The sequence below is a fragment of the Lissotriton helveticus genome, chromosome 6, assembly GCF_964261635.1.
Source record: "Lissotriton helveticus chromosome 6, aLisHel1.1, whole genome shotgun sequence".
NCBI classification, from domain to species: Eukaryota; Metazoa; Chordata; class Amphibia; order Caudata; family Salamandridae; genus Lissotriton; species Lissotriton helveticus.
This window is the reverse complement of record NC_136067.1, coordinates 889,520,429-889,533,997: the sequence shown is the minus strand read 5'-3', so window position 1 is coordinate 889,533,997 and position 13,569 is coordinate 889,520,429. Positions and strand designations below refer to the sequence as shown.

Genomic DNA, 13,569 nt, shown 5'->3' with positions numbered 1-13,569 from the left:
ACATGACTCCGCTGAGAACCATCGCTCACAGCTACAGCCTCAACATAATTTCCTACACGGACAACACCCAACTCATTCTCTCACTGAAGACACGGACACTACTAGAGTGAACTTCCAGAACGCCATTTTCGACGTCGCTGCCTTCATGAGAGCCAACTGCCTCAAACTCAACACCGACAAAACCGAAGTTCTCTTCTTCGGCAGACACCCCACCCCCTCCCACCGTGGGACGCCTCCTGGTGGCCCTCCACCCTCGGGCCAGCACCCACGTCTGCAACCTCTGTAGCATCCTCCTCAGCGAGCTCTCCATGAGACGACAGAGTAACTCTGTTGCCTCCACTTGCTTCAACACCCTTAGAATGCACGGAGCAAGTCTTCTGATGGATCCCAGCTATCACTAGAAGTAGTGTCTCACAAGCCCTCCTCACCCGTCAGTTTGACTACGGGAACATCTACTCTCCTCCTCAAGCACCTCCAAACAATACAGAATGCATCAGCTAAAATCATCCTGGACCTACCCAGACAATCCCACATCAACCGCACCTCCGTAGCCTGCAGTGGCTCTCTTTCAAGAAGAGTTGCCACTTCAAACTACTCACGCTTGACTACAAAGCCTTCCACAACACCTGACCAGAATACCTGAACAACCGCCTGACCTTCCACCAGCCCACCAGATACCTGCGGTCTGCCTCACTGACCCTCGCCACTGTCCCTGTATCCATTGTACTTGAGCTGGAGGATGCTCCTTCTCCCACCTCACTGCCAAGCTCTGGAACGATCTCCCCAACTCCACTCCTCGGACCTCTAGCTCCCTCGCCGAATTTAGGAGTGAACTCAAGACCTGGCTGTTCAGGTAGCTGGATACCACTTGGGGTGAGTAGCCCGCTTTACAAATACTGATTGATTGATTGAATGATTGAGTCGTCTTTCTATAATTAATCAGGTCTGTCTTTCTGTAGGTCCTCGTAGGCCTAATGATAGTGGGGGATGGAATCAATGGGTTCATGAACACAATTACAGATAGACTTGGCCCTCCCATAACAGACCTGGGGCTCAGGCAATATCCTGTGGTCTCTGCTATACATGGTTACATCACCATCCCACATTCTCCCATATTAACTATTCTAGCCTGAAAAATGATATAGGCAAGGTTTCTAATATTCACATCCGTGGAGCCTGTACGATCATACCCATAGGCACGTCTCCACCCATACAGCTGACCAATGAAAAAGTTATGAACATCTTGAAAAAAGCAATAAAATTGAATTCCCAGCTGCACTGAGAAGTGCACAATTGGGAGATAAGGGGAAGTCCAGTAGGGTACATCTCCCACTTCCAGTGCAAAGCTGTAGCTGAGATATTGATTTTCTGAGGAAAGTAATATAAATTTGGTAAATATGGTAAATGTTTTATTTTTTTACTTCTCTTATTGATGTTTTTAAATTAAGAAAGAATTGGAGACATAAGGGCCCAAACTCTCTTCCAGGACAAGGTAAAACTATTAAAACAAGGCCAAACCGTGTAAACAACCAAGCTACAGTTGTACATAAACTTTATCCACATATAATGGTTTGAGAACAAGTCCAAATACCATAATCTTTACTTGTCATAACACCCGGAGATATTGCCTGATTTGCGTAAGAATAGTTGTATAAACTTGGATCGGGTCAGAGGAATTTTCATTTTTGTCCGTGTGCTATTGGCCTTTTGGTGTATCATTCTGCCCCCTTTGGTACCACTTTAATGCAGGAGGAACCTTTTTACACAAAAAAATTCTCAGGCATCCGGTTTTGAACACTGACGGCCTGATTTGAATCTTGACGGACAAGTTACTCCATCACAACGGTGACGGATCACTCGTCCACTGAAATATAAATCCCATTATATCCTACGAGATTTATATTTTGGCGGATGGGATATCCATCAACGTTGTGAAATGGGATTTAAATTTTAGAGGATGGGATATCCGTCACCATTGTGACGGAGTAACCCGTCCGCCAAGATCTAAATCAAGCCCTGGGTTAATTGTCTCTTACATGCATTGTATAAGAAACCTTGTTTATTTTTTTTAATTCATGATTCACCGGTTCACTTTACGGTAAAAAAAAATTGCAATTAGCCACAAGCATCTGCTAAGATTCTTTATGCCCCGTAGCTCCCCTGCTCCTGTCAACGGGCCCATTGAAACTTTGGCAAAGCCAATAGCTTTGGTTTACAAATGAAAGTGCAAGCTAGGCCTATTGGGTATGCCAATGCTTGGTTTTTGTATAATCGCTATGACACAACCAGGAAGAGATGTTTATAACCTATCCTTTTAAAATATACAGTCTATTATAAATGTCTTTATTAGATCCAAATACAATGTGTAAACAGTGTGAGTGTTTAAGAGGCTATGTTGCTGTATCTAAAAGTGGGCTCATGAGCTCCCATAGGCCATGCACTTTTTTGGAGGCTTCTGCACTTTAAGATAATGACTTAGAAAGTATATATATTCTATTACCTACTAGTGGTCATCAGTAGGTAGTTCTAGTTAGGACATAGTTTATATAGAAGAAGCATTCTTTTGTTTGCTAATAACTTTGGCTGTTTGTCGAATTGTCACAAAATGTTGCCAAAAATCTGAGCTAACTTGTCTAGTTCTGCATGGAAAGTTACAGGGTGATCCATCAAGCGGTAGCCAAGAAAAATGGGGGGTGTCAAAAAGTATGCATTTCCCATAGAGTGTATTAGACACAACTACAGCCCAAACCGCTGAACAGAATTACTCCAAATTTTGCAGAAAGCTAGCTCTTGGTTCAAAATGAGCCCTTTTTGTGATGTGGTGTACATCTGTTCAGTAGTTTTGCAGGTTTATAGATATCTTGGTTCAAAAAGAGCCCTTTTTGTGATTTGGTTTATGGTTTATGATTGGCTGCCAGCAGTTCAACCAGGAAGTGTTGGCAGCCATCTTGGGACTCGGACTCAGCCAAGTCCCGAGAAAACGAAAAAAGGTGAAAAAACAGATAAGGGGCAGGTTAGGAATACCCTAACCCTCTATGCCCAGTGGTGGGGGGTCCCACAAGGATCGCGCCGGGTGCAAAAAGCATATTATTTCCGATTTTGCTGCGACATACATCAGCGAATTTGCAGCAAAAGTAGGGGGTGGGGGAAACAAGCGTTGGCAAAGCCAATATATTTTTGCCTATGTGACCTATCTAACCAGAGTATTAAAATTTAAAAAGAGAAGCGGTCTCAGCCGCAAACATTTTACTAAGTCACATATAGCAGGGATGACCTGTTCACAGCAGCTGAGTTGATAAGAAACTGCTACCTTCTCACCTATAAACGAAAGGGAAGAGGCTGATAGAACAATAAACATTTAATGGTGCTTCACATGTTCTCTGGTCTTCTTTGAAAGCTAGGACAACACAATACAAACAAGCAATAGATAGTAATAAGTATAATAGAATGTAATTTTTGCTAATCACTGCACAGAGTATCGCCGCCCATGTACCATGGCACCACCATTTTATGAATCATTGAGCAGCAGCGCAGGGTCAGAGTCTCTGTCATTTCACTAGAGCAACTGCCATCTGTATAATGTGTGATGGGGAGTTGTATTAAAACCAATAAAAGGTGTGATCATCCCCGAATGCTCAGCGCTGCTCCAGGAGCCTGGTTTATTGTGAGCAAGGGAGCAAAGTGAGAGCAGGGTACTTGCTTGAAGAATGCCTTGGTGTTTTGATGATGTCCTTGGGGTCATAGAGCTGCCCGTAAAGGTTTTTTTTTTGCATCTTTTTGCTCCCGATGCTTAGGTGCATGTATAAACAACCAAATAAAGAGAGGATGTGATGTAAGGACTAGAGCAGACGGTTTGAAGCTGGGGAAACAGGTCTGGAGCCAAGGGGACTTCATCCCCCTACCATTAGTGTGCCAGGAGCCACGTTTGCACATTGGTGGAGAAAGGGGGCATGGCGAATGGAAAAACTGTCAGAAATCCTACTGTGTGGGACTTTCTAGAAGTAACAGGAGGGGTACTGAGGGCAACTACCCCTCCAGTAAGTCCCTCACAGGAGGATTGCTAAGAGGTCTTTGAAGCCTATTCCTCCTTTCTCCAGCACTCTGTAAACTTAGCTCCGCTCGTGGTGCACTACTTTGTTGATTTAATGTAATGTTTTAATTGCTCTCTTGTGAATATTGAGCAACAAATAAGGAACACCCCATTAGAAACATTTGAAATGTAACTGATCACTTGACTGGGATGCCCAAAAGCCAACGCATCCTAAATGCACAATTTTGAAAATAACCTAGTGCTAATCCTCGTGTTGTGCAAAAGGTATGTGCAGCTGTGCTTGTCTTTCCTCCATATTGAGTTTAGCTTATGTTTTGCTTGAAGAATACATCTCCCTGGGATGTTAACAATGATTCCGAGCCGTATAAGGTCAATGATGTAAATTAATAGGCAGATCTGTGTCTACCTCCTAATAGAAACTCATTGAAAATCAGCATGGTATTCCTCTCTACAAGCATCATTATTTAAGGCCTGTGTACTTCCCCCATAACAACAGAGGCCAATGTATGGCTCAGAATCGTTATTATAAGAATCATTTAAAATATATAAGTAATATGCTGCAAGCTTCTTCTTTCATGGGGATTTAAAAATTTGTAAAAATTCCATTAGACCTGATTGTTGCTATGTCCATATTCATACTAGTAAAATAATTTCATGTTTTCAAGAAAGAAATTCTTTTTTCACTTATAAGAGTGAAATTTGTTTCTTGTTCCGATTTACTGTAGGTTGTACTAAATTGCTCTGTACTGCCTTGTCTGCTGCACCTGCTAAGCAGCCCAAAGGAATCAATTCGAAAAGAAGCCTGCTGGACTATTTCTAATATAACAGCAGGAAGCAGAACTCAGATTCAGGTAATCTCACAGGTTTGCATATCTTTTATATAATGTATTCAAACTTACTCTGTATTAAATAATGATGATCATGTTCCTTCAAATAGTTTAACTTCTGTCCTAAGGAATTGGTTGAAATCTTTTTGCAAGAATATACTGTGTTTTGTAAAACCAGTTCAGTAATTCATGGCATCTCCTTTAAAAGGACTGTGCATTGTAGAACAAAACGGTTCTCTTTGCCTAGTACTGCATCTCTAACAATCTCAAACAGAAGACATTTTAGAATGTCTGTTTGTTTGATGTCAGATGGGGGTTTGCTATATTTTGTGACATCATTCACCGGATGTCTACTTTAATTCAGAACGTATCATCAAAAAGTATTCATTTTTCATTTCCAGAGTGTCCCAAAGCTTGTAAGCACTAAATTATGCTATCTCTTCAAAGAAACATTGATCATTTAGTTTGGGCTGGTGTTCATCCCATACTTCAGTGGCAATGTCACTTTCATCCAATTCTGAAGATGGTTTGTGCTTTGCACAAAACTAAAATGTAGTAATTAGCATTTGCCACGAGTAACCTATGTGTTTGATGCCCCATGGATTGATTGATAATAGGTAACAAACAATCTGAGTATAGTAGTATTACCATGTTCATGATTGAGTTTCTGTATTCAATTTCTCATAATATTACGTGAGATTTGTACATTTGTTATTCTTCTGTTAGGGACGTTTCACTCTGTTATTGAAATTTGAGAGACCACCAGAAATATTTTATTGCTTCAATCAAAGAGGGATTGTTGTGATTTAGAGATTGTATTATTCTGTAATTGCTTGAACTCTATAAGGGTCCCGCAAGTTATATTCAGTGAATGTGTTGAACTCGTCAGCCTGTCCGACTTAAGTTATTCAATTTTATTATCTGACAATGTCTTAGAAATTGAAAGCTCTGGATCTTTTTCCTTAAGATACAGCATTTCTAAATGTTATTTTTTGAGTTATCACAAATGGTCACATTTCTTGCAAATCTAAAATATTTTGACAAGATAAAAAATTAAACTGTGAAAACATTTTTGATTAATCAGTTTTTTTAAAGTATCATTTGATGTGTATTACTGGAAACTTTCACTAATGAAATGTATAATTCATGCAAACCTTGCTAAAACTAATTATGTTTTATTTACATTAGTTCTCACTCCTGAAAAACAACATGATTTTAAATTGTTTGTCCTCAAAGACATGCTTTGAATGAAAAAATATGGTGATTCTAGCTCCTATTTATGCATCTCATATGTCTATAAAAGTATTTTGGTTGGTGGTGTTTGTTCATATATTGAAAACCCTCGAAAAAAGAAGTACATCAATGTCCATTTGCCGTTTTTGTGCACGGTGCCTGTGAACTGTCCAAGAGGCTACATTACAAGGAGCAACATGTCAATGATTATAATAGTGTGATACAGAATGTGATTTATGGTTGAAGTGCTTTCAAACAGAACCAGCTTTTTGTTTGTTGGTATAACTCAACTGATGCCATATGATGTTTCAGTTTGGTGGTATATTTTAAACGTATTGTGTATCAAAGAAGAGGATGAAAAATTGTCCAAAATATGTGTTAATGGAACCCTACATCATGTCCGTGGATTGTGCCTGAATTACATCATTTGGTCTTTTCATTCCTGTCGTTCGACAGTTAGTTCATCTGATGCCATTCATTTTAACTGATGTTTTGTAGCTGTGATAGAGCGCAGGTTCACCTGTCCTTTATTTACCATACTCACCTGGGCCCATATATAAAAATCTCTTAGGCAAAAGAACAGGTAAAACCTACACTCATATCAAATGATGTTTAATTGTTCAGGACCTATACTATTTGACTTACCAATCCTAGTCTCTGGTGCCTGAAAACCGAATGGATCAAGGGAGTTAGCAAGAAAATAGCGAGTAATATAACATTTGCACTCATATAATAACCACAGACTCGGGAAAGGTTTAAACTCTTTATCTATGTAAATCTTTAAAATCAATTGTCCATACTACATTAAATGAGACTTGATCAATCAACAAGAAATATGATTAAGGTAAGATGAAATGAGAAACTTTCATTTAAGATGTGAAACTTAGGAAGGGTAGAAAAGGGAAAACAGTACAATGACGAACCCACACTATATTTACCTAGAATGGTGTGAAGACCAACCCTGGCCACGGGCTGGGACAAAGGATAGAAACCAAGATGCAGGTGCCAGCAGGTAGGAACAGGTGCAGACCAGAATCAGGACAGTTCAGACCAATATGGATCAGGACAGGACCACCTCAGGCTAAAACCGGCACCCGTAGCTACAGGACAAACGCCTGCGTTGGACCTCTCTGCAGGTGACAGTTGAACCCCGATTGGGTCAGCAAATTCTCGGACAAAGTGCTTCGCCAGCACCCCAATTCCTGAACCCCGATTGGGTTATCGAATCTTCTGACTGAGTGCTCCGCCAGCACCTCTGCTCTCGATCACCTATTGAGTCCGTTGGGTCAGTGACAGGTCAGCTATTCCGACAAGTCGGACAAATTAACTAGCTAAGCCTACTCTATTTATACTATTTTCCAGGGCAGTGTACCACCCCCCAATGTTGCAAGTGTAAGGATCCCCAATTTATGATTGGACAAAAGGATGAGGAGAGGTCATCACACCATACCAAAATGAAACTTTTCTTCTGAATTTTAAATTAGCGTTCCCGCCCATTAATTTATTTTTCCTATGCGTTTTTTATTCCACCCAACAATTGAATGTTCTTATAGAAATACAATGTTAACAGTTTGTCAAGTCAGGTTCTCAGGCGCATCTTCTAGTGTGATGAAAGCTTGGCTTTGGTTCAATGACCAATGACTTAAGCTCCTTCTTGAGTTTGACATGCGCAGTGTGGGTTTTCAAGATGGAGTAATAGCACCTCCCATGCCCAAGATTACGTTACATGAAAAATAGAAAAGAAACAGTTTTAGAACACTGAATAAATGAATGTACTGTATACCACTTATCTCTATTCTATTCCCATTATTTTATTTTAACTTTTGCGTTTAGTGTTTAGGCAAAACAAACAGCTTAGCAAAAGCAGCAGTGTAAGCTTCATGCATGCGGTAACACAAAGCAGCCATCTTAGTTCTAGTGCGCAGAAGCAAAAGTTTCCCTCCAAGCTAGATAATACGCCATGTCACGTGAGTATGACAGACGCATGCGCAGTAGAAAATCCCGCCTAGCATCAGCCATTTTAGTGCAAGCGGATTATAGTTAGTAAAACACATAGTCAAACTTCCCCTGGATACTATTAATGTTATGTGGTGCAATTATTAGCACACAAAACATGTTTATTATTACGTTAAGAGTTATTAGAGAGGGTTGAGTACAAGCAAGTCGCTCTACGTGCGAATCCTTGCTCCATCAGCTGTACACATTTATGTCCGCTACTAAATACACATAATTACTAAAACAAGACACATTCATGTTTGCCTTCATAATGTTGGGTTTGTTTATTTACAATCCTTCTCAACTCAATAGCCTCAAAGTTCCCCTCTTAACATATAATATGATAACCAAATATGGTTTGAATATGTAAATACAGGCATTTTGTTTATATGTAATAAAGTAATTTGTGTTTGTTGCACTGCATTGTTAAATTCTTATATTATCATAACACTCTATGGGGTGCAAGTTAACTCATCAGTATACCCCCTCACCTCTTCTTGCACTGAAAAGCCATATAAATAAAACTGTAGATGACTGAATATTCAGAACTACAGTTGTCCTGAGTAATGCTAACGTGTTACAGATGTAATAGCTATTTCAGCATCTCTGTCAATGTTTCAGCCATGTATTACTCAAAGGTTAACATGCAGATACATAGTGTATAGAAAAGTTCACTGCTCCCTTCCTATATCTCTGCCAGTTCCAGGTTTGACACCAACATTTGTGAAACCAAATACCTTTATGCAAATAATTAAACATACTAAATCATGTTTACCCATTTCTCTAGGGCCCAATATCATATCCTGCTTCTTGTCCGTTCCATTATTTTCCTCCCTCCTTTTATTTTGTAAGACTTTCTCAAGAAAAAGCCATGGACATATTATGTAAATTTGATTATATACTTAATTTTCGGCTGGGAAGTTTCAAATAGCCTTCTAACTTCAAATTTATGTCTGACATTACGCACTCTTGATTTTTAGGATCCCTGATCCAGTAGAAATTCCTTTCACTCACACAGCTTCATAATTATGAAGGTTGCCGCTGTCATCCAAAATTAAGTGCACTTCCTTATTTTTAATTTCATCCACATCCATGCTTAACTGACATGATCATGGACTGTCCTGTTATTGGACATTATCATCTGGCCTGTGAGTGTGATTGATAATTGCATATATCTAATGCTTTCTATTAAGTACATCACTTTTTTTTAATTACCACTAATCATTTTAACATGTGCATCTTTAACAGCTGTGCATCTGTGATAAGAGCAGTTGAAACATAATGGGCCCAGTTCACAAAGGTAAATGTGCTCATAAACTCATCTTTACAACCAAATTTGCCTTTTGTATCCCTGCCAGGAACTCACAAATGGGCTCCTGACGGGCGTGAGCCCTTTTACAAGGATGGAGAGTTTCATCAAAAATGTCTATAAATTCCACTCACAGGAGTGCCCACAAATAATGGATTGTTGTCAGCATGCCCAAACAATGATCCAAGCCCTTTACCACCTGCACCTAGCGCAGCTTTTGTTGCGTGTTCTTGGGAATTTCTGTGTGTTACAAATTGTAGTAAATCTGCTCCCACATGTAGGAATTAATCTGTTTGTACATATATACTACTTTTCACTTGAATCAGTTCTTGATATAGTGAACATTCTGTAGAACCTGCATTTTAGTACTTAAACACTGCAATTGCTAGAGTTGGATCATTTAGCCCTTGAACATTTCTTGCTTGTTGTCTACAGCCAAGTAATGCATACTTGTATGGTTGAATTAATGGTAAAGATTAAGCTTAAGTGTTAGGAGAATGGATTCTAGAAGGTTGCATTTAGTAATAATTGCATTATGTTAACAATATATATGTTTCAGGTACTCAGAGAACTTGGGGCCAGAAGTGCGAAGCCATTTAGCAGTCGCAAATCCTGTGATTCCCTAAACCACAAGTTTTACAATGGCTAAATGGCTTTTCAGTATGTATTAAACCATTCTGAAATGTAGTAATTTCTTACCAAATCACGAATGGCTTTATAAATGCATACTAAATTGCACTTTGGAAAGGGCTAGTTTACAGTATTCCTTTTGAAACTGCTATGTATCAATAATTTGCAACCCTAATTTAATTATTAAACCGTTAGTAGGTTACTGTGAGAAATGAGGTTGTTGAATGACTGGGGTGTGAGCCATTGGTTAAGCAATAGCTTGCATGGTGAACCACAAAAAGTCACTAAGTCACTAAGACTAAGACTCCAGGTAGTCCAGAATACGGCGGCTCGACTTGTCCTTAATGCCACTCCTAGAACAGCATCCAAACCTCTTTTAAACCAGCTTCACTGGCTCTCGATACGACAGAGAGCTAAATTTAAAATATGCTGTATCATTCATATAAGCATAAATGGACAAGGCCCTGCCTACCTGAAACATAAATTCATCTCATACACCCCTTCCAGATCACTTAGATCTAGCACAAGCCATCTACTAATAGTACCCCGTATCAAAAAAGCTAGACACGGAGGTAAAGCGCTATCCGTAGTAGGACCCACTTTGTGGAACCGGCTTCCACTGACCCTTAGACTCTGCACTACGCACCTACAATTCAGGAAACTCCTAAAAACTGCACTATTCAAAAATGAGATCTAAACCACAGTATTTCCCTCTTCCAGGTGTATGCGAACTGGCCCAAAAGCGCAGAGATACTCCTGTTGGAGTCGATTCCAGCGCTATATAAACTCGCAAATAAATAAATAAGTTGACGTGTGCTTAACCGTGGGTAGATTGGCACAACAGGTAGTCAGGCTAAACTTAGAGGCAACGTGTAAAATATTTATGCAGCACACAACAGTAATAAAGTGCAAATACAGCACAAGAAAAATCCCAAAATAATTTTGTAAAATAGAGTCAATTTTAATTTATTATTTGACACCAAAAATTCCATTCAGTGGAAACGAAGTTATGAATTTTTTAAGTTTTAAGAGAAATCTAGACCCTAAAAGATCAAAGTGTCAACCGTGCAAGACACGGTCAAAGTCGAGATTTAAGGCGGACCGTGATAGAGCATGGTACAGGTACTCGAAGTGGATAGGGCCCAGTCAGCGCTTGCCTTCAAACTTAGAAAAATTCTTCAAGAGAAATGTCTATGAAGGTAAAGTTGAGCGGAGCAATGCTGCAGGAAGTGTCTTAGGAGGGAGCTTCTTCATCGGCTGGCTTTGGGTTGAAGCTGTGGTGAAGATATCTACATTCTGCCTTTGTCGCCGAAATAAAAGTTGAAAAATTCCAGCAGGACGAAGCAGAGGGCTTTAGCCTAAGACAGTTCCATGAGTTTGGGTACCCCTTTGGCGAAGCAGATTTGCTGCTGCGAAGAAGAATGTAACTGGAGACTCAGCAAAGTCAATCTGACCGGTGATGCACCTCGGGTGGATAGGAGAGCATGTTGGTCCCGGCTTCCTCCTGGTTCTCAGAGCACTTTTTGGTGAAATTATTTCTCAATTTTGGAAACTGCCCATCTGGGCACCTTCAGCACCACAACCAAGGGTCCAGAAGTGGTGGGGCACCTCTTAGGGGTTCAGGACTCGCTCAGGTTGGTTCCAGGTTCAAGCTCAAGATGGTGAGAGCCTTTTATGTCCCTGTGGCTCTGAATAGGATGCCAGCAAACTAGCCCTTGGAGTCACTTCTGGTAGTCCTGGATGAAGGTGAACATGCAGGTCTCAGCAGCAGGGCTGGCCTCTGAGGGTTCAAGGCAGGATCCAGGCAGCAAAGCAGTCCTTCCAGGTACAGCATCAGTCTGGTAGAGTGCTCAGCACGTCAAAGCAGCAGAAAGTCCTCTAAGAGTCCTTCCACAGGTCCAGTAGTAAACTGATGAGGTAGTCTGAAGGTCTTATTTTTACTCCCTGGTGCCCTTTTTGTGGAAGGTGGGCGACATTTCTGGCAAGGTTCTTTGAAGTGCATGCCATTTCTGAACTCTGCTGCACTGGCTACAGTGACAATACGTGGTCTTTAGGCCCTTAGTGGGAAGGCAGAGAACAGGCTAATCAGTTATAAGGGAACTGTGCTGAGCTCCACCCCCTATCCTGCCAGCATACGGCTCATTGAGGCACATCTAATCCCTCTGGTGTGTGAAGTTCGGGAATCCTCAAAGTCTGTCAGCTGAACTCAGTCATGTGCCCATGATAGGCTGCAGAATGAAAGTGGGCTAAACCCTGGAAGGTGATTAGGACTCACACTGGCACATCATGTGGGGATAATACTCACAATATATCAACATAATACTCACAATATATCAACAATACTCAATAATAGTTAATTAACACATCAGATGATTTTTTATTATCAAATCAACTGATCTTGAATTACTTTCATATATTATTTTTTCTCACATATGTTAATGGAACAAGTTGCTTTTTGACAAAATTATGAACTTTAAGCATGAAAATCAATATACATTACATCAAAAGTATTCATGTAAACACCACTGTGTTATAATAATGCAAACAAAAACATTTCATAAGGGCCCGCCCAATGCATTTCGGGACTCCTGTCCCTTCTTCAGGGGCCACAGTTTGAAAAAATCATATAAAAACTATTAACAATAACCTTATTTGTTTAGCACAGTCGAAACAATTATCAACTACACAACTACTTTAGTAGGGTCACACTTCAATAAGACGCATGCTTCACAAATGTGGATCAGTGTCCATAGAACATTACATCAACTCTGCCACCAGTTAAACCATATCCTAAATGATTTACTAGTGGAGATACTACCTCTTGTCACCATACCCGTGACTGTCAAACTCTCAGAAGAATCCATAAAGTTATTGAATACTACCACTGAAAAAAGTACCTGAATGCCAAGAGTTTAGTTGTCAATACGAGAAATATATCTGGGTCGCCTCAACACTGTGAAAACAACAACATGCTTCAATGTAGTTCCCCTAAATACTAACCAATTCTTTAAGATTACCATATACATAATGTAACCTGAATGCCTACCTCTATTGTGTCTACGAGGCGTTGCTGAAGAAATTAAGGATTTTCTGCTGTATTTGTGTGCACACGTTTCACTCCCTACAAATATAGAAATTCTTATGACTTCTGTGCATCAAGAAACGAGAATCCGAATGAAATACCTTCACTACCATCCTACTCTTACCTTACGGGAGAAGATCTCAAGTCCTCTATGTTTCCGATTAATTAAGTATGCGTTATGCTGCCGTCTGTGCCCTGCGTTCGACTTGACTCTGTTAAACAACGAAAAGAGGCCCACTGTTAGTTGAGCCTACTTTATGTTCTAAGTGGATTCCTAAACCTCCCAAAAGCGGCAAAAACTGCTCATACCTCTGCGTGTTCTGTGCCCGAAGCAAAAGTCTCCAACACTGCCGAAAACGCCAAACCGTACTTCCTGGTTAAAAACGTTATTGCGCTAAAGGTAGGACTACGTTCAAATTCCAAATCATTGAGCAGATAAAAC

At 40.2% G+C, this 13,569-nt stretch overlaps 2 protein-coding genes across 13 annotated transcripts in view; one reads left to right on the top strand and one right to left on the bottom strand.

The window, feature by feature from the left end:
- The window catches only part of KPNA5 (karyopherin subunit alpha 5), a 418,555-nt gene that overhangs the window by 236,511 nt on the left and 168,475 nt on the right, over nt 1-13,569 (top strand). For all 10 annotated transcript variants that reach the window (XM_078648496.1, XM_078648499.1, XM_078648491.1 and 7 more), the window contains one exon: nt 4,777-4,902. In XM_078648496.1, the coding sequence (XP_078504622.1) occupies nt 4,777-4,902 (126 nt within the window). The remainder of the gene's footprint in view (nt 1-4,776; nt 4,903-13,569) is intronic.
- The window catches only part of LOC144763165 (uncharacterized), a 233,432-nt gene that overhangs the window by 166,132 nt on the left and 53,731 nt on the right, over nt 1-13,569 (bottom strand). The window lies entirely within an intron of this gene.